The 21404-nt window shown below is 36.4% G+C and overlaps 1 protein-coding gene across 2 annotated transcripts; it reads left to right on the top strand.

The window, feature by feature from the left end:
- Positions 1-6501: 6501 nt before the first annotated feature.
- Aspa (aspartoacylase) lies at positions 6502-19982 on the top strand. 2 transcript variants are annotated; one of them, XM_015505995.2, is made up of 7 exons: positions 6502-6897; positions 8402-8597; positions 10076-10169; positions 12621-12728; positions 16494-16603; positions 17031-17138; positions 18494-19982. In XM_015505995.2, exons 1-7 carry the CDS (start codon positions 6662-6664, stop codon positions 18689-18691), a joined length of 1050 nt encoding a protein of 349 aa, XP_015361481.1. In that variant the 5' UTR covers positions 6502-6661; the 3' UTR covers positions 18692-19982. The 2 variants fall into 2 exon arrangements, with proteins under 2 accessions (XP_015361481.1, XP_015361482.1); XM_015505996.2 differs by lacking the exon at positions 17031-17138.
- The last annotated feature ends 1422 nt before the right edge of the window (positions 19983-21404 follow it).

The raw sequence follows: 21404 nt of genomic DNA, 5'->3' as shown, positions 1-21404 counted from the left end.
ACACACTAAACAAGCACTCTACCACTGACCTCTACCCACACCCTTTTTTTATTTTATTTTGAGACAGGGTCTTGCCTCATTGTCCAGCTGACCTTGAACGTGTGATCCTTCTGCTTCAGTCACCAGAGTAGCTGGGGTTACATGATGCACCACTGCACCTAGCTTCCATTTTTGAAATTATGATATAATTTAAAAGTATAAAAAAGAGGCATTCTGATCCTGCCATAAGATGCATGGAATGCTCAACAAAGCCTCTGTGGATTCTTGCCAACATGCATCACCTTACTGCAGTTATGGTAAAATGACAGACAATTCCAACTGTAGGACATTTGACAAAATATCTCATCATTGTCAGGTCATGAAAGGTAAGAGAAGACTGAGGTCCTGTCACAGACTGCAGGTGACTCATGGGAAAGTACATTTAAATGCAACTTGTGTTCCTCATGAGATCTTACAATAGGAAAAGGACATTAGTGGAAGAACTGGGGTAATTCCAATACTGTCTTTGAGTTAGTTAATGGTATTGCACCAAAGTTCACATCGTGGTCTGCTCATTGTGCTAGCCATGTAAGATGTCCACATTGGAACAATGGTTTGAGGGATATATGAATGCCCTTAGTATGCTTGCACCTTCTCTGGAAGTGTACACTGAGGCCAAGATAAAAAGGTCAAAGAAAAATACATTAAAGTAGGAAAAATGATAAAACAACCAACCACGTATTACAACTAATTTTTTCAGGCCTTAACATTTTGCCATATTTGATTCATTGCTTGCTAGTAAGAGTATATGATAGGCAAGTGCAGAGGTGTATGCCTGTAATCCCAGCAGCTCAAGAGGCTGAAGCAGGAGGATCACAAGTTCAAAGCCAGCCTCAGCAAAAGCAAGGCGCTAAGCAACCCAGTGAGAATCTGTGTCTAAATAAAATACAAAATAGGGCTGGGGTACTTACTGGCTCAGTGGTTGAGTGCCCTGAGTTCAATCCCCGAACCCCCTTAAAAAAGAATATATTATAGATAAAAATTTAGGCCCCTAATCTCTCCCTCTTGTGTTCCATTTGCTTCCCACTTCCCTTATAAGCACTATTCTTATCTTGATGTTTACATTATGCATGTCTTAATGCTATTTCATATTTATATATTGCTTTACTTTGTAGACTAAACATATGGAGATAGGAATATACTCAAAACATCTGGATTGTATGTGTTAAAGTGGATAAACAGGTACACTTTATGTATATTTTAACAATTTAAAATTTTCCCAATTTTAACAATTGGTAAAATACCAATGTAAATGGACATTATGTGATACTTTTTATGAAAACTTCAATTCAACTCTCTTAGGCTGAATTATCCACTCTTTAGAACTCTTTGTATACCTAGTACAGACTACTCTCACCCTCAAGCCTTTATGGTCATATGTTTCCTGTCATTAACTCTTCAATAAATAGCCCCTTGACCCCAAAGATCCACATATCTTTTTTTGTTACATTAAGCTAGTGAGAATTCTATGTGCTCAATGTCTGTGGAAGGGAGGAAGGAGATAAGGAGGTTGAAATTGAGGAAAGGAAGACTCTAAGACTAAACTCATAAGCTTCTCAAAATGTGAACAATGAAAGTCACACAGGGTGGTAGTAAAAGAAGGAGGGGAAAGACCTTCGAGGGAAACTGTGGATGAGTGAGCAAGATGATGTTGGCCCTGGGAGGTGAACTGGCAACATAGGAAGAGTCAACAAGAAGGATGAGTCCAACCACCTTCAAAGAGGTTGACCTGTAGGGAGAATTTTAATGACACTCGCAGAGGAAATTCAGAGAGCACAGTGAGGTGGGATGGAGCGGACTTGGTTAAATCAAGATCTGGTGAACACTTTAACTTTTGGTAAAATGGCTTCAGTGCTGGAAATAGCTCCATGATAGTTGACTCCTCTCTTAGATATGCCTTGGATGACGTATGGGGGGAAGATCCTCAGGAACATGGCCACCCCCACCAGCCATAGTACTTATCAAGTGCTTGCTTCATCTCATGCATTCTGGAACAACCCTGTGAGGTCTTGTAATAACATCTCCCTCAATTTATAAATGAAGACAGCCAGACTTATGGTGATTAAGTGACATTCCCAGCCCCCACCCTCACCCTCCATATTGCTCCTTATGCCAGCCAACTTGCTAGAACGAGCCACCTTGCCAGGATATTTTAGAATAACATGCTAAAACCAATCTGGTTCCCAGGGACATCAGAACAGCTTTCGGATTGTCTGAACACTATTGATTGATATAGACTTCCCAGTGACTCATTGCCCTCTGCCACTCCTCGAGACCCAGAAATTTCCCCAAAACCATCCTGGGAGTCACAGGGGTCCTGCTGCCTCGACACTGCAGATAGGAGTTAATGATAAAAGAAGTTAATGATAAAATGCATGAAGTAATAGATAAAATAGGGGGAAATACAGTAAGAAGAGGCCTAGGGAGAGAAAAATGAATGCCTTCTGTTTAGGAAGCAGAATACTCCCTGAGATATCCTCAGAGTCAATCTCAGTCTTCTAGTCAACATACCTACTTTCAACCTGGGCCCAGATGTTATGATGGAAGAAGAGGAAGATATGGATAACAAGAACATTTATTAGGAAAATATAAAACCATGCTAATTTAAAAATACGGCTAGGGAAACAATTAAAATTCTGGGTATATAGGGTTTCCTAACTAGAAGGATTCTTCAGTCTGCAAGATGCTGGTGGCCACCTGGACTGTGTCTAAAAGAGAATGACTCCCACAGCCACAAAACCAAAGTTGCAACCATGCCAGGCAGAGAGCAGTCAGTAAGGCAGAGCCAGTGCTGCTAGAACAAAAGAGCCCATGAGCCACAGAGATATTCAACAAAGGAAGCAGAATGGTGCAACACCTCTGAGCTCCTCCAGCTACAGGCTTCCTGCCTGGGGAGACTGTGGATTTTGGGGCCTGTGATTTTGAATAACTTACCCACTCTATACTTACATTTCCTTCCGCAGTAAAATACCAGTATCAATATTTACTTAATTTCCCTAAAAATGCTAAGGGAAAATGAATAGTCCTACCTAATGCACAGTAAGTGCTCAATAAATGTTAGGACTCATTTCATAATAGTGGCTGCCATTTATTGGTTACTTACTTTAGACCAGATGTAATAATTTTAGGTCTGAGTTCAAAGACCATGTTCTTTTTTTTTTTAACCATATCTCTTGTTATTCAAAGGCTGGGAGAGGTGAAAGGAAGAGGGAGAGAGAGCTGAGAGGTGGAGTTGGGGGGAGGTTCTTAATAAAAGTCTAAGGCCATAAAACATATTCCTAGTTTCTTTGAAAAGTTGGGTCAAATAAGAATGTTTGGAGATAAGATTAGAGTCAGCTTGACACCAAATAATAGTAGACCTTGAGTGGCAGGGTACGGAATAAGTGTTGAAGGAACAGTTTCATCTTTTTAATTTGGAAAGAAAATTTCAAAGAATAAAATGTCTGAAAAGACTTGTTATTCATCGTAGTAACAGTTAGGAGACTTACCCAAAACATGAACATCAAGGAAACTGATTTTGACCTGATACATACATACATACATGTACAACATCCACTCCCTGAAAAAAAAAAAAAGATATCTCATTTAAAAAGCAACGTTAAGCCCAGGAGGAGCAATATCCTGTGCTATATCTGTAAAGAATGCAGACATGAGCCATATGGAATCTTTCCTAGCACTTTGTTATTATTGTTGTTGTTGTTTTGTTTTGTTTTGGTTTGGTTTTTTTGTTTTGTTTTTTGGTATCAGGGATTGAACTGAGGGGCACTTAACCACTGAGCCACAACTCCAGCCCTTTTTTGTATTTTACTTTATACAGGGTTTCATTGAGTTGCTTAAGGCCTCACTAAATTGCTGAAGATGTCTTTGAACTCATGATTCTCCTGCCTCAGCCTCCTGAGCCCCTGGGTATTAACACCATACCTGGCTTTTGCTAGCAGCTTATAAACTCATCTGTTCTATATCTATCTGTTATCATTCATTTATTTCCAGGTGAAAAGTTGATCAGAATGGGTGACAGCACCAGGGCAACAGAAGAAAGAAAACACTAAGGTCGTGAGAGTAGTTGGACGGCATGACTCTTGGACAGCCACGTTATGTATAAGACACTTTATGATATTGAATAGGAAACCCTCTTTGTTCCCTGGTCATACCAATTACGCAACAAACCCACCTTAAATTTTTCTCCTACAAAATTTCTAACATTGATCTGTTGGATAGCCATAACCATGAAGTACAAATTTGTTCTCCTTTTGTTTTAAATCACATGATTTTATTAACAAATCAGTCATCTCCATTGGCACAACATATTTGTAGTGCTGGGAGTTATTAAACACCTACTTCAAAACATTAAATATTCAACTTAATAGGGAGATAGTGACAACTAGAAAAGATTTCATTTTATATATTCTCAGTTCTCTAAGTTCTCCAAAAAAAAAAAAAAGAAGAAGAAGAAGAAGAAGAATTAATGCAACTGCATAGTTTTTGCAAGGATCCAAACTCAAGTGTGCTTTGGGAGACAGGGAGTTAAAAATGTTTTGGAAGTTAAGTTGGTATAAGAGTATGAAAAGCCTCTGTTGCTCTAGTTCTAAGGAAATGCTCTCCTTTTTCTAATAAAGCTTTCCACAGAAGACAAACTGTACACTATAAACAAGGTAAGTATAAGAAAGAATTACAGCAGTTCATTAACTTTCAAATAAGTTATTCACTTGGACAATGTAACAGAAACTTTATGGATGTGAAGTGTGCTTCAAAATGCTGATCTGTTAAAATTCCATAAAACAAGCCTCAAAATGCAAGTCATTTGTGCCAGCTAAAGGAGAAAACTAAAGTAGCATTTCCAGAGGGACTAGGGCAAAGGACAGAACAAACTACAAATCAGCAAGGCAAGAAACAAAACATAGCAGTGTTAATAATTTACCATAGTTACTGCTCTTGAAACCAAGGTAGGATTACAGCTGTTATCTCTTTACATTTACGTGTGTTTTCATCATCTCTACAATGAGGTGTTTGGTGTACACTAATGTGTGCAGAAAATCAAAGGCTGCAGGGCTTGTCTTAGAACAGTAATTTTAACGTGTAAATTTATATTTTCTTATTTTGCTTTATCTTTACATTATGGTCTCTTAAAGGAAAAACATGGAAATTGGTTTATTAAATATCATGAAGCATTCATATTTCATATTTCTATCATGTATTTTATTTGTGAGCTCGTTGGTTTCCTGAGCACACTGTAGTGGTTGTTTATGTGAATTCTGAAAGAGCAAAAGTAGAACTTCAGAGGAGACCAAAAATAACAAAGAATCACCCTGTTGCCCTGTGAAAAAACACTGGACTTAAATCAGAAACATGGGCCCCAGGCCTAGTTTTCTCTTATGTAGCTGTGGAAACTTATTCAGGTTGCTTAACCTCTCTTTGTTTTATCCCTGCAATGGGGATGTCAATACTTACCCTGTTCTATCTTACAAAGTGCATATATAAATAAATTGAACTAATGTATGTGGAAGAACATCATAAATTTAAGTACTTTGCAATTGTAATGAATTATTCTTGTCCTGCTACAAAACAGCCTGGTATTACCAATACATAGAATTTTAATACTTGAACATATTTGAAATTCTGGGTGATTGAGCATGATATCAAATCAGATTTGGCTCAGAGTCATTTCTCCAAAGGCATGTGATCATCTTAGTATTCTGGGTAATTTCTTCTAATAGAACCCCTTTTCACACAACACACTCCAGTCGAGAGGACTGCTGTCAGTAAATGAGGCCATGTCTTTATAAATTCATATCATGTGGTTGAAATTTATAGTATGTCCCAAGACATTTTCGTGCATTAAAGGGATTTGAAAATTACTAACAGTTGCTTTTCCTTTGGTACTTTGGCAAGGTTCCTAAGGAAATTGACAGAGAATAACCAATAACATCATGAGAAAGAAACTAAGGGATGTTTCAAAGTAGCTTTTCAAGACCCAGTGATCACCGACTGGGTCCCTGTGTCTCTTACCATGTAAAAGCAATTCGAAAGAAAGGGTGCTGGCTCAAGAAGAGGCTCTAAGTATCTGCCTTTGATTGTTGATAGGAAACTCAATGCCCTCAGATCATGAAAAGTGCCTGGATTTACTTCAGAATTTTTTTTTTAATGACAGTGGAAACAAATATCAAATGAGCCACTTTTTAATTTTTTTATTTTGGATGATTAGAACTTTACAAACTATTTTTATCATTGCAAGTGATCATGAAAGCCCTATTGGGTGGCATTCTAGCTGAAGGGAAAAAGGACTTTTTGTACTGGTAGGAGATGCCAATTTATTATTGTACTTAGACCTACTGACCATCTGAGGGAGTTAGAAGTTAACAACTGTATCTCTGGTTGATCTTTGCATATTTTAATCCAAATATGGTAAAGGACAGGGCTACAGATGGGAGTGTCCACATAATAATAAAGGGCTCAGAACTTGTAAAAGAAAATGTTTAAAGTCCTCCACTCAAGGGAACTCTGTACTTTGTACTTTGGTTAAATTCTCTTTTAAATTTAAATTTCTAAACTTTTCTTAGGACATTAAGCTCCCTTTGATCTCTTCTCTTCTGAATTGCAGAAATCAGATAAAACTATTGGTAAAATGACCTCTTGTCACATTACTGAAGAACCTATAAAAAAGATTGCTATCTTTGGAGGAACTCATGGGAACGAGCTAACGGGAGTATTTCTAGTTAAGCACTGGCTGGAGAATGACGCTGAGATTCAGAGAACAGGGCTGGAAGTAAAACCATTTATTACCAACCCAAGAGCGGTGAAGAAGTGTACCAGATATATTGACTGTGATCTGAATCGTGTTTTTGACCTTGAAAATCTTGGGTAAGAATATGTTTTATATAGTGTGCATACGTGTATGTATGTGTGTGTGATAAATATTAATGTTTGTACATATAGTGTCTATAATGAGTAAGATCGCTTTCACTTTTAATCACATTGCGTTGTGAATTACACAATTGTGGAAACCGGGCATTCATATCTCTTTTAAATACTTTTTTAAGTACCACATTATTTGATTTTTCTCTTCAAATATATCCTATACGGGCTGCAAACATATATAAGAAAGGTTTTATTTTTAAATCATGTCTTGAAAGACAGATTTAATAATCCTTTGCATTAAGTTAGTGTTTGGCCACTATGTTTGTATACACATTTGTTAACTGTGTGGGAAATTCACTACAATGTTTTTTTGCAACTATGTTTATGGTAGCACATAAAGTTCTAGTTAAGAAAAATATGATGTTCCAATTAATATTTGTTGAATCAAAGAGTGAATAAGTATCCATTTTCAGAAAACATCAGACCACTCTGCAGCCTAAAGAATAGATGTGTTTACCTTCATTCATGCACATATGCACACTATACAAAACATTTAGGGCTGGTGAGGTGGCTTCATGATGTCATCAGGGCCATAGGTTGCTTCTCTCTTCCCCCTGTGCTTGTCTTCACATGTACCTTTTTGTATTCATGGTTTTTGCTTCATAACTGCAAAATGGCTAGTCCACCTTCTTGATTGTATTCCAGACAGGAAACACTCAGGTACAAACTGTAGGTCCCTTAAAGATACTAGTAAAAATAGCCAGGAATAGAAAGAGATGGAATTACATGAAAATGTGGTTGAATGATTTAATGAGAAAAAATAAATTTAAAACATTATCATGTACAGCAAGCAAAAATGTATCCTAACCATTTCAGGAAGTGAGAGGTTAGATTAAGACCCATCTAAGAATATAATGATATCTATTAACATTTGTCTCACAAAAAATAGATACACATGAACCTGTAAATTTTTGTATTTTTGGAGCATTTACAGACTCTTTTCTGTAAACCTTGTCCCTGGACCACTGATGACTGTCGGGCCTCAATTAAAAATACTTAATGATGATGTGAGCACCTAAGTTTGACTCTGTTTCAAGAACTTAAATTACCCAGAGTGAAGACTGGGGGGGAAGATGCACTTAATGATCTATCCCGGTAATAAATAACAAGTGCACCATAACTACAAAAAAACTATAAATAAGATTAAATGAAAAGTTTTGTTCAAGGTTGAAGTCAAATGGTAAACTCTGTTTGAACTGCCCTACCTGTGACTAGCCACTTAAATGAACACATTATTTTACAAGAATACCAATGAAATATTAGTTATGTGAAATCAAATAAGAAAAAATATTTTTCATTTTTAAAACTTTTAGATGTTTTAAATCCCCTCAGGAATTTTCCAAATCAAAGGTTTGGCAACTGGTTCTTTGTACACTGTATTCTTATTGACTATATATGTTATCATAGCCACAAATATTGTTAATCTTTCTCTTTCTGCTAATAATAGCAAAAAGATGTCAGAGGATTTGCCATATGAAGTGAAAAGGGCTCAAGAAATAAATCATTTATTTGGTCCAAAAAATAGTGAAGATTCCTATGACATCATTTTTGACCTTCACAACACAACTTCTAACATGGGGTGCACCCTTATTCTTGAAGATTCCAGGAATGACTTTTTAATTCAGATGTTTCATTATATTAAGGTAATGTCAATGTTATTAATTTATAAGTTTACATAAGTCAATTATAGGTGAGAAACAACTAGAACAGGGTCAGGAAGGAAGATCCAAGAGAAATGGGATCTATTCCCCAGTCAGGCTGGGAGGCTAGATGGGAGAGGCTGTACCCAGATTCAGAGGTAGGTGGTAGTGACAGGCAGGAGAAAGGAGAAACAAGGAAAATAACAAATACAAGGAATAAAATAATAAGACCTTGTGGATTTTTGTGCCTATAAAATTATAAATTTTATTCCAACAGCCACCAATTCATAAGCTATTGAACAAAAAAACAAATAAAATGAATATAAGAGTTTTAAATGTTATGGTTGAAATATCAAAATTACAGGGTTTTAGGAAGCTCAAAATATTGTCATGTCCAGTGGTGAAGACATTGTCTCCCTTTAGTCCTGCCCTTGTCACCATTTGATTGGGATTACCCAAAACACACCCAATCTTTTGTCATATAGTTCATAAAGCTAATCATTTTAACACTCAGGAATCCGTGAGATTAAAAATTCAGGCTTCCAGTGCCTTTAACTAAAGAAAAAAAAATTCTAGAAAATAGCAAATAAGCAAAAACACAAATAATGGATTTTGTATTTGATTTTATATAATAGATGTTCTTCCTTCCTGAGAGCTAACATGATTTAGTAGGAAAAATTTGATCCATGTAGCCAGAAGCTGGGTTTAAATCTTAGCTTTCTCCTTCACTAACCTTAACAAGAAGTTCAACTCTCAAAACAGCTTTCTTCATTTTATAAAATTGGCATGAGAATACTCACCCTATATGGCTGCGCAAGTCTTTAAATGAGAAAAAATATTCAAGGCATTTAGACTAATGTCTACCCTGTGGTGAGGGTTAACTATTACTTTTGTTCCCCTTGAGTTCTGGACATTAAGAAGGTAGTGGCTGTGGTGGGAGATCCTTATGCAGCTGTTCTGTGTTGCTTATTCAGGAGAGCTGAATGTTTCTGTTGCCAGACATGGAAGCCTCAAGGTTGATTCCTAGTTATCAAAACCAAGAGCCCTGATTCAAATTTCCATTCAAATAGAAGGATGAAAGGGGAATCGCCTGACATTAATAGAACCTGAATTACAGGGTCAGAAACAGAGCTCTTTAAGAAACTAAGTAAGCTAAATAGTAAGGATAAGCAATGATGAAAACAAAAATAACCAAATCCATTCAGAATGAAAATTTATTTCCTATTCTTTGGTCATGGCTCTGGAGAATTATTTAATGTCCATTTTACCCAGAAAACTGCATGTAATTCAATTTTACATGCAATTTATTTGTATGTTTTCAAAGCTGTAACATTGAGTTTTAGAGTGTTTCATAAAACTGTCTGACTAATCTTAGTTGATGAAGTAAAAAATATGAAGTCCTTATTGACTCTATAGCAGCAAAGAGAAAAAAATATATGGTCTTTACATAATAAGGAAGATGATTTAAAAATTCTTTGCAGACTTCTTTGGCTCCATTACCCTGCTATGTTTATCTCATTGAGCATCCATCCCTCCAGTACGCAACCTCGCGTTCCGTAGCCAAGTATCCTGTTGGTAAGTCTGTTGGCATAGCTGAATAAAATGTGTCCTACCTGAAACTCCAAGAAAAATTAAAGAATATTTATAGCTACCTTGCACATCCTTAAGGCTTATAATTATCAGATAATAAGCAAATTAACCCCAGGCAGACACTATACTTTATTTCCTCAATATCTTGAAGCAGCTTTCTGGTTCTATTCATATTATTTTCTTCACTGTTATGTTTGACCCTAAAAAAATCAGTCTGACAGATTCTTCTAATCCCAAGAATTAAGTGAAGAGTCACCTTTTATAGAACCTTATCTCTAACTCCACTCCACAAAATTGCTCTAAAAATGTGAACTTTCAACAGATATTTATTGTGTGTCTACTAGAGCCCCACCACTGTGCTAGGTTCTGGGAAAATAGTAAAGAACAAGGCACACAGAATCCCTCAAAGAGCTTAGTATCTAATGAGAAGACAGACATTAACCAGGTCATCACTGCACAGAGGGAGAAATGGCAGAGTAGAAGTAATTCATTCTCTTTCAAGTGAGATACACTAACATAATTAACTATTTGCAAATTATACTATAATTAAAATTTCTATTACAACTTAAGTGGTTTTTGTTAGATCTTAGATGCTTTGACCAAGAGTAAATTTAAGAGCAAGTTTGCAAATAACATAAGCAAATGAAAACTTAACAATTATCCTGGTTACTCAAGTATTGGTACTTTTGACACATAATTAAAGAAATTAGTTAATTATTAATTATAACTGGAGAAAGCTAAATATCCAAATATAGGCACAGAATTGCAATAAATGTAATAAACCAAAACCTTACTGTATGAAATAGGGTTGAGTGCAGCTCAGTGATACAGTGTTTGCCTACCATGTGTAAGTCCCAGGGTTCCATCCCTGGCACCATAAAATAATAATAATAATAATAATAATAATAATAATAATAATAATAGATCATGGGTTATATTTAGTACCAAATAAAAGTATAAGACTTCTAAACTTTGAGATATTAGCCTTATAATATGATATTTATGGGCAATGCTGTTTTAGCTAGAACAAATATCTCTGATAAGTTTGACCCTTACAAATAAAGCCAAATCTTTAAAACATTTCAATATGAGGGAGTATTAATTACATTTTAAATAATTAGAAAATATTAATATGTTCTTCCAACTTTGCTCTTTTATATTTGAAATCTATATGTCACATACACGTTGGCAGCTAATGACAATATCTAATAGAGGAAGGAAACATCAGGAACTCCCCTACTAATCTTTCATTATGGCCCCTTTGTCAGAACTGAATAACATGTACATTCTTAAATCATCAGGATGGTTGGATTACTATAAGTGAATTAAACTTTTGATATTTACTCTTAAGCTGAAGAAAAGTTAATTTATCTTAAAGATTGGATAATCAACCAAAATTTGATTGTATTAGAATGGAGGAAAATGGAATGCAACAACAATATCTTCCACAAAATGCACACAGACATATCCATGAACACAATTTTCATACATTTGTACAAATCATTCATGCACAGAGGCATGCCTTAGCCCCACTTATGATATTATATACTTAAATGAATTCCTATAAATATACACAAGAAAGTTACACACAGTACAACATAATGAACTTTTTGAATTGGAAAATAATAGAAATGGGTGCAAATAAGATGGGTTAAAAGAATATATTTGAGTTGAGTGTAAGAGAATGAATGTGGGTGATACATTAATAAACAGTTTGATAAATGGAGAAAATAATAACTGGAGGGATGACTCTGTGGGAGACTTGAGCAGGTGGAGGAGTATTTTGCAGGTGTAAGGATGGATGCTTGACAGCTACAAGAAACAGACCTGGAAGTACAAGCATAGTTTTATGAAGGTTAGAGGAAATACAAATTTTTCTACAGAAAATAAGAACCATTGCACTATCTTATCAGAATGGGTTAATATTAAGTATAAAAATGTTGCCCTAAAGTCACATAGATTGCATGTTAACTTAAATTCATAGTTCATCTAGCTATATTTCTATGACTAACTAGATGTCTTTCCTCCTGTTAGAGCTAAATGTTAGTCTGTGACCATCTCTCTTTGTGGCCACCTATTACTTTGTCATTGCAGGTTTATCTACTTCTTTTGCTATGTTACAATACTTAAATATTTGAATCACATGAAAGTAAATTTAAAGAAAAAATAACCCTAAGTTCCGACTACTCAAACACAAGTCTGATTTTTTCCATGTTCTCTTCCAGTCTTTATTCACTATGCATTTATCACTATGTGTATTTAAACGTGTAAATGTTCTGCTTTATTTTTTGCTTAACTTTCTGTCTCAAATACTTTCCATGATGCTAACTGGTCTAACTTTTAAATATTTATGGGGTTCTAGATATAATAAAATGCTTAATTTCACAATACATTCTAATACTTATATAATATTACTATCTTCCCTTCTGTACTTAGGTATTGAAGTTGGCCCCCAACCCCAAGGTGTTCTGAGAGCTGATATTTTGGATCAAATGAGAAAAATGATTAAACATGCTCTTGATTTTATATATCAGTTTAATGAAGGTAAGTGGTGGGTAAGAGTTGTTTCCTTAATTGTGGATATTTGCATATTTAGCTGTGTGTTAGTCAGGTTTGCATTATTATGACCAAAATATCTGACAAGGACAACTTAAAGAAGGAAATTTTTATTTTGGATTATGTTCTCAAAGGTTTAGTCCATGGTTGGCTGGGTCCATTGCTCTGGGCCAAGGTGAGGCAGACATCATGGCGGAAGGGCATAGTGAAGGGAAGCAGCTCAGAACATGGCAGCTGAGAAGCAGAGAGAGGGAAGGGGCAATCCCAGTGACCAGCCTCTTCCAGCCACTCCCCATCTGCCTATAGTTACCACCATTCAAGCTAGAATAGACTGATTCAGCACTCATAATCAAATAATTTCATTTCTGAATATTCCTGCATTAACATAGGAGCTTTTGGGGGATACCTCATATCCAAACCATAACAATACTATACATACATTACATAGTACATATATAGTGCATATATATGTATATATGTACCAACGTACAACACTTTAACCATGTGTGTGTGTGTGTATATAAAACTTAACCACTTAACATTGAAATAGTAATTGAAATTTAGGTCAAATTCATCATTCTCATAATCTTAGATGCATTTTCAAATTTTTTTTATTCACTTCAGCTATTCCTCAATCACCAGAATAGAAAAACATACAAGAAAAACAGTGGCCATATAAACAACCCAAATCAAATCCTATTTTCCTATTAATCTCCATTTTAAAAAACCAAAGACAGAGTAGGAAATACAAATGCCCAATAAAAGTAGAAAAGATGTTCAACATCACAAGTAATCAGAAAAATGCAAATTAGAATGAGAAACCATTTTCCCCATCAGATTGGACAAAATAGCATCTGACGATATTAAGTATTGGTAAAGGTATAGGAAAAGGAGATACTCTCATTCCCTGCTGACAAACATTTGAATTGGTAAAGACACTTTAAAGGGTAATTTTATAGTATCTGCTGTATCTACTTATTAAATTGTGTAATTCTTATAACCCAGCAGTTCCACATTTCAAAGAAACACAAGCTCATGAATACCCAATGGGTTGTATTCAAGGGTGGTTATTATAGCTTTGTTCGCAAAGGAACTGACTCAAATGTGCATCCGTTGGTGAACAGTTAAACAATAATAACATGGAAGAATCTTCAAAACACACTATTGTTTAAAAGAAAGAAAACTGTAGACAAAAATATATGATATAAACATTTACTTTAAAATAATAATAATCACTTGCTAGAATGCATATAAGTATGAAATTGTTGACAAACACGTAATTATGGTGACACAGCTACTGAGTCATTCAATGTCTGTGGGGAACATAATTCCTTACCCTCAGATGTGCAGCCCCCTGTGATCACAGGAACTTCTTCTCTATTTGAGAATACTTTGGCTCCAAAGTCATGAAAACTGAAAAAGAGCTAGATGTCCACCAACTTTGTATGAGGGCAGGTTCTCTACTCTCTAATGAAACTGGTATTGGGAAGGTCATAACATATTCACAAGAAATTGTCAGAAAGTAAGTGTGGAACTCTAATATGTTAAGAAATGATATCTCCAGGGAGAATGCCACAAACCTGAGTGGAATGGTAACTCAAAGACACTCGGCTCTCTGTTTTCGCATCCATCAGTCACCCCCATCTCTTGAATCTGGGTTGCCCCAGTAGCTTGTTTTTGTGCCACAAGGGGGCTTGAAAAAGACTATGTATTGGGACTTGCCCTCTTGTGGCTTTTGGGAACTCTGTGTGGCTATTATGTGAGTCAGTCCACACTAATCTGATGGATATGAAAAGGTTATAGAATAGAAGACTAAGATAGCCCAGCCACCAGTCATGCAGCTCGAGCCTTCAGACTGTCAATTGCCAGACATTAGATTGAGGCCATCCCGGATTACCCAGCCACCAGCTGATTTGCTAGCTCACCCCAGATGCATGAGCAAAGCAAACAGAAACCAGCAAAGAGAGTCCAGACTAGAGGAACTGCCTAACCAACCCACAGAACTACAAGCTAAAAAGAAAAAAAAAAAGAAGAAGGTTGTTGCTTTAAGCCATTAGTTCTGGGAAAGTGTGCTATGCAGCAAAAGCTAGCTGACACAGGATTGATCTTAGGATCTCCTCATCCCAACTCTGCTCTAAAGGCAAAGGAGGACTTTTCCTTTAAGATGAAACCATAACATCCTGTGGATACACCATTGGACATACGTTCATCCTGTTTGCTCAGAGACCACGTGGTATCTGTGTAAACTACTCCTTTTCCAATTTATGGGCATTGAGCTGAGCTATTTAATGTCATCTCTTTGAAAGCTGGTAGACTGCCTGCATCCCAAGATTTCACTGCTCAGGGGCCATCTAAGTGTTTAATGAACTTGATTAAGAGAAAGAGCCACTAGACAGAAGCCACCTAACTTGCTGAAAGTCCCCCCTGAGAATATGCAATCACTGAGTGTCAGAGCTGGAAGAGTCTTTCAAGATAAGCTAATCCAAAACCCTCTTTTTTTTTTTTTTTCAGATATTGAATCTCTTTATTAAAACTACTATAACTACTATTTTCAAGAAAATAGGTGAAAAATAATCAGAACCAGGTGGCTTCCCCAGTGAAATCTCCCAATTATGTAAAAATAATATAAATAATTAGGCAGCATATCCTTGATTCTAGATCCTGACAACTCATTACTAGAGGCTTATTACAGGGAAATTTCTTTAATAAAGACATACAAATCTCGAACAAATATTTGCAAATCAAAGTCATCTGTATATAAAAATGAGTATTTTGATAAGTGGATTTTAATCTGTGAATGCTCAGTTGGCTTAACATGGAAAGTCAATGTGATTTACCATATGTAAAGAAAATTTAAAAATTGATTATATCATGCTAAGTGAAGTTAGCCAATCCCCCAAAAAAATGTCAAAAGTTTTCTCTGATATAAAGGGGGTGACTCATAGTGGGGTAGGGAGGGAGAGCATAGGAGGATTAGATTAATTCTAGATAGGGAAGAGGGGTGGGAGGGAAAGGGAGGGAGAAGGGGATTAGCAAGGATGGTGGAATGTGATGGTCATCATTATACAAAATACATGTATGAAGATTGAATTTGGGGCCAACATACCTTATATTCAAACAGAGTTATGAAAAATTGTGGTATATATGTGTATTAAAAATTGTAATGCAAAAAAAGAGTACATGTATAATGGCATAAGGTGGTGTGAACATACTTTATATACAGAGATATGAAAAATTGTGCTCTATATGTATAATAAGGATTGTAATGCATTCCACTGTTGTTGTGTATTTAAAAAATAAATAAATAAATAAATAAAAATAAAAAGTTAACTATCTCAACAGATTTGAAAAAGAACATGATAAAATTCAACAACCATTAATAATAACATTTTTAAAAGCCTTCTTGGTAAATTAGAAATGCAAATGCCAAAACCCTCTTTTGACAAGATTGCTCAAAATAACACAAAGTCAGCAGAACAGAGCCCAGGGTCCTGACTGGCAGATCTAGGCTTTTTTTCTCCCACACTGGCTTCTTTAAGTTATGTTTTCTACCTCTGTTCATCAGTGCAATGATAGGAATAATTCCAGAATTTGGGGCTTTATATTGTTTATGAACATCTTTAAGTTACTTAATGTGTTCTCCTTGTAACGGTCTTCATTTTGTTGTTTTTCTTTCCTTCCTTCCTTCCTTCCTTCCTTGAAATATTGACTTCCCTTTTTTAATTGCTATAATATGTATTATTTTTGTTGTAGGAAAAGAATTTCCTCCCTGTGCCATTGAGGTCTATAAAATAATGGAGAAAGTTGATTATCCTAGGAATGAAAATGGAGAAATAGCTGCTATTATCCACCCAAATCTGCAGGTAACATTTGTTGTTTCTTTAAAATAATGAGAATATTTTAATAACGTTGTACCTTTGAGTAGTAGTTCACAGTTCATACAGCATTTTTACATACATTAGCTAATTTGATGTTCACAAAACCACTGCAGCGTAGAGAAGTGTATTAGTTAGCTTTCCATCACTAAAATAAAATGCCTGATACAATTAATTTATAAGGAGAAAAGGTTTATTTAGTCTCAGTCCAAGGTTGATTGGGTGACTCCTTTGCTTTGGGCCTCTGATTGGGGCACTTAATGGTAATAGTAGAAAGTATGCATTAGAGCAAACTGCTCACACCTGTCTAGAGTTTAAGAGTGATGGGGTTACTTATCAGAATTACCTAGGGGATTTTCTCCCCAAATGCATGGAACCCATCACAAACTACTAAAGCAGGGCTTCTCAAACTCAGGTGGACACAGGGAATCAAATGACTTCACCAGGTGATTTCATAGGACTCAGGTCTGGGGAGCACTGCACTACACGGGAACCTCTGCAGATGCGACCAACCAATGGGCAGGGAAGTACCTTCAGTGATTCTGGGCATATCTCTGCCTGAAAAACACTTGTTCAGAGCAGAATTCTCAACCAGGCCACCCTGTAAAATCACCGGGGACTTAAAGAAAGAAAGGAAGGAAAAAACAGGAAGAAAGGAAGGAAGGGAAAGAAAAGAGAAGAGTGAACTATAAAAATGAGAAGCATGAGGGACTGGAGGAGATGGGTGATAACATAGATGTTTTTATTACATAGCTATAGGTTATATGACTATGCTATGTATATATCAAAATTTACAACTGCACACAAAAATTAATGATTTTTTTACTCTATAATTAATTTTTTCAAATAAAACTTTAGTAAAAAATGTATTTATTAAAAATAAAGCCACTCTTTAGATTCTGATTTGCTATAGCAGAGATGGGGCCAGCCCTGTACCCATGTAAATGTATATTAATATCCCAAGTGATTCTAATGTATGGCTAGAGTTGAGAAAATCACTGAGATGCAGTGCCGTGCATACTTCAGTATTCTACATGTAAACCTCTGACAATTTGTTAACATGAAGATTTTGATTTAGAAAGTCTGCAGAGGGGAACAAAATTTTGCTTTTCTAACAAACTGCTGGGTGATGCTGATGCTTCTAGAAAATATTAGAAATGCGGAATCTCAAGGCACCACCCTGATCATTAGCATCAAAATCTGCTTTTTAGCAAAATCCCCAGATGATTTGTAAGCACAGCCAAGTTGGAGAAGAACTGTTCTAGACTTCCTATGATCTGACAACATTGGTGCTTGAAGGATCAAAGGGCCAAATCCCTGGGGCAGGACCTGTCAGATAACACAGTTGTTAACATAATGTGGGGACACACCTGCAGTACATCCACCTCGACTTAGACTTTTCTCCAAACCACTCACCAATCCTCCCATCATAATAAAGTCTCCCTGTGTGCAAATACAATGTGACTCATTTTTATGTCCCCAACAGTAGAATGTCTTGCACACAGAAGGCTCTCAAAAAATATTTCCTAAATTTTGCTGAACAGAATTTCACTTCAGATGGCAAAAAGTAGAATATGCACTTAGGTGGATATGAAATTTATTTTTCCTCTTAATATTATAAACCTCTTTGGCCACATTCAAGGCAAACTTGGTGTCAGAGAAACTCTAATTACACATGTCAACTGTAAAAATTAACAGGGAAGCTCTTAAAACTGCTGCCCAAGACAGTTACATGGTTCCAGTGGAGTCAGGTCTCTCCCATGCCTCTCAGGACACCCTTCAAGGATCGCTTTTTAAAGAATAGAATGGTATTTGTTAAATATCTAGAGTCTTGACATGAAAATTTTGTAATTTATTATTTTAACTGTCTTCCGAAAGGATCAAGACTGGAAACCGTTGCACCCTGGGGACCCCACCTTTGTGACTCTTGACGGAAAAACTATCCTGTTGGGTGGAGACTGTACCGTGTACCCTGTGTTTGTGAACGAGGCTGCTTATTACGAAAAGAAAGAAGCTTTCGCAAAGACAACAAAAGTCACTCTCAATGCAAAAAGTATTCGCTCCTCTTTCCACTAGAAATCAGTGCTAGTTCACTTTTTGGGGGGCATCTTGAAAAAGGACCAGTCTGTACGCTCCTCAAGAACAGAATTGTGCCTTATTCAAGTTCATGATCTGAACTTGACCCAGTCCTGACCCAGTCAACAGGCATTCACACCAGTGTCTTAAAGAAAAAAAATAAATTAATGAATATCTTTTAAAGTTATCATATTTTATGTAGATAGCTTCTTCAAAGAAGTGTGCTTCCTATTTCTGCATAGATTTTTATACATTTACACTCTGATAGTTTAACATTCTTAAAAATAGCCTTCTTTTTCAAAGTACAAAAGACATAGGTACTATGTGCAGAGTTATTAACTTGAACATGGCATGAAATGTGTGTTTTCAAGTAATTTTTGTTTGTTTTTGTGGTGCTGGGGATTGAACCCAAGGCCCTGTGCATTCGAGGCAAGCACTCTACCAGCTGAGCCATATCCCCAGCTCAAGTAATTTTTAAGTGCTACTAGAAATTAAAGGTGGAGACTATTTTTTAAATTTTTCATGATTGAGTTAATGACACTATATTAAGAATTCAGTCCATAAACTAGCAACAGTTGTGATATCCATAGTAGATTTTAGCTGCTCTTTTTCAGATGACATGTTGAAGAGAAATGAAAGCTGATTGTAAATATACATCTAGAAACACTGATGTCTTACACTCACCTTGAGAAGCTACTTGTCCTTCTCATCATAGACAATTAGGAAGAGGCAAATTCCTCTCATCTGCCACTTCTTGTTTTGAATGAACACTCACTAGCCAAAGCGTGAGGAGATCTTTGGACTCCAGTAGCTGCCAGCCTAGGTGGTTAAGACCCATAACGGAGGACAGTGGACGTGGAAATGTGACCCTAATCCATGTCTCTGGTTTGCAAACACACCCTTTCAAGAAATTCTCCCATTTTTTTTTTAAGCTGAAATCCCTCACCTCCTCAAAGGACTTCTGGCAAAACACTGCCTCCCTCCCCTCCCCTCTTTTAGGTCACAGCAACCAAGTAAGGAACAACTTTATCCTACGATTTGAACCCCAAGGAAACACATTTATGGCTTCAAATGTTTTACCAAAAATACTAACATTATCTGGAACTTATATAGATACACAAACATTTTCATTCTTTCAGAGCTAACTCCACTAAGCCAATTTTATTCCATATTCATTGTTTTATAGAGCACAACTAAATGATTTCTGAATTTTGCAATAGAAAAATCATTGTGTGCTTTGCCAAAATTATTTTCCTTGGAATAAACTTCCTTCTGAAGGTTGTAGTAAAAATGTGTCGATCTTTTTTAGCACGTAAGTTTTACCAAGTGTCCTTCTCCCTCTATGACAAACGTTCTGTTATGTTTTATCTTAGGCCAAATCCTCAGGGTCAGTTTTTCCAGATGTAAATTTTGGCAAGGAAACTTTATCCTTCCATTGAGTTTCAGTTATTTATGTAATTTATAATGTGCCATTTAGGTCACTGTGGTTTCAGTTTGGGGGATTCATTATTTCTATTGAGCGTAATATTTCCTGACTCAATTATTATTGTCTTCATTGTTTCTAATTAGATGTGATTTTTTTTCTTAATCTACAACACATGGCTGTGTAGTTTTATTATTTTCAGTTTTATTTTTATTATTTCTAACTATCTGCCAGCTTCATTTTCTCATGTATAAAGCGGGGGTGAGGGCTGGGGATGTGGCTCAAGTGATAGCGCGCTTGCCTGGCATGCGTGCGGCCTGGGTTCGATCCTCAGCACCACATACAAATAAACATGTTGTGTCTGCCGAAAACTAAAAAATAAATATTAAAATTCTCTCTCTCTCTCTCTCTCTCTCTCTCTCTCTCAAAAAAAAAGTGGGGGTGATAACAATAGTAATGCTTCTACTATGGGGTTACTGAGGATTAAGCAAGTTAATGCATGTGAGCACTTAGCTCAGTGCCCAGCACTTAGTTCAAACATAGCACAAAAGACCCTTTGTGAGCTGCTCCCTCCCCCACAACCTCTCTAGACTCATCTCCATTCCCATTCTCTCTGTTCCAAGGCCCTTGTGTTGTTTTATTCCTGAACACCTTCATCCAAACTGATTCTTCCCCCTAAAATTTTCTCCCAACTTCATGCATATCCCACACACACACATACACACCCACCCCAGGCCTTGCTCTAGCTAATTCCTGTGTTTCCTTCCAAATGCAACTCAACTCTCATTTTAGGTATGAAGCCTTCATCTCTATCTGACTTAGTTGCCCCATTTGCCCATCCTTCCATCTATGCCATCTCAAGGACATTAACAGAGTCTTTTTCAGACTGCAATCTATTAAATGCCTAAGAAAGGTTAGTTGAATAAATGAATGAGCCCAAATGCCCTTCTCTACCTAAACATCTCCACATTCCACCAATCTCCCTCCTTCTTTTTTCCTTCTTTCTCAGTCACTTCCTGGGTCTTCTTAATACCTCTCTTGAGGGAAACTCACTCCATTCTACACTCTTCAGACTGTTACTATATCTCAAAGGACAGCAGGAGAAAAATCGTAGTAATAAAACACACTTTTAAGCCTACAATCCCATCAGATTAAACAGGGAAATGTTCCCACTCAGTAGTTCCCCCATGTGAGACATTTTGGTGGCTTCTCCTTACCCTTGAAATGAAGTGTGTCAAAGCCTCACCTTGATGGGACAAGCCCTACATGCTCTGAGCATGGCCACCCCTC

The sequence above is a fragment of the Marmota marmota genome, unplaced genomic scaffold (genome assembly GCF_001458135.2).
Source record: "Marmota marmota marmota unplaced genomic scaffold, marMar, whole genome shotgun sequence".
NCBI lineage: Eukaryota > Metazoa > Chordata > Mammalia > Rodentia > Sciuridae > Marmota > Marmota marmota.
The sequence above is the reverse complement of the archived record's forward strand: the minus strand, read 5'-3'. Positions and strand labels throughout refer to the sequence as shown.

Bases quoted from the DNA above. Each gene is read 5' to 3' on its own strand.
- Aspa (XM_015505995.2), top strand. From the start codon at position 6,662: ATGACCTCTTGTCACATTACTGAAGAACCTATAAAAAAGATTGCTATC. The intron at 6,898-8,401 runs GTAAGAATATGT...TGCTAATAATAG, and splicing joins TTTGACCTTGAAAATCTTGG to CAAAAAGATGTCAGAGGATT. The intron at 10,170-12,620 runs GTAAGTCTGTTG...TTCTGTACTTAG, and splicing joins CGTAGCCAAGTATCCTGTTG to GTATTGAAGTTGGCCCCCAA.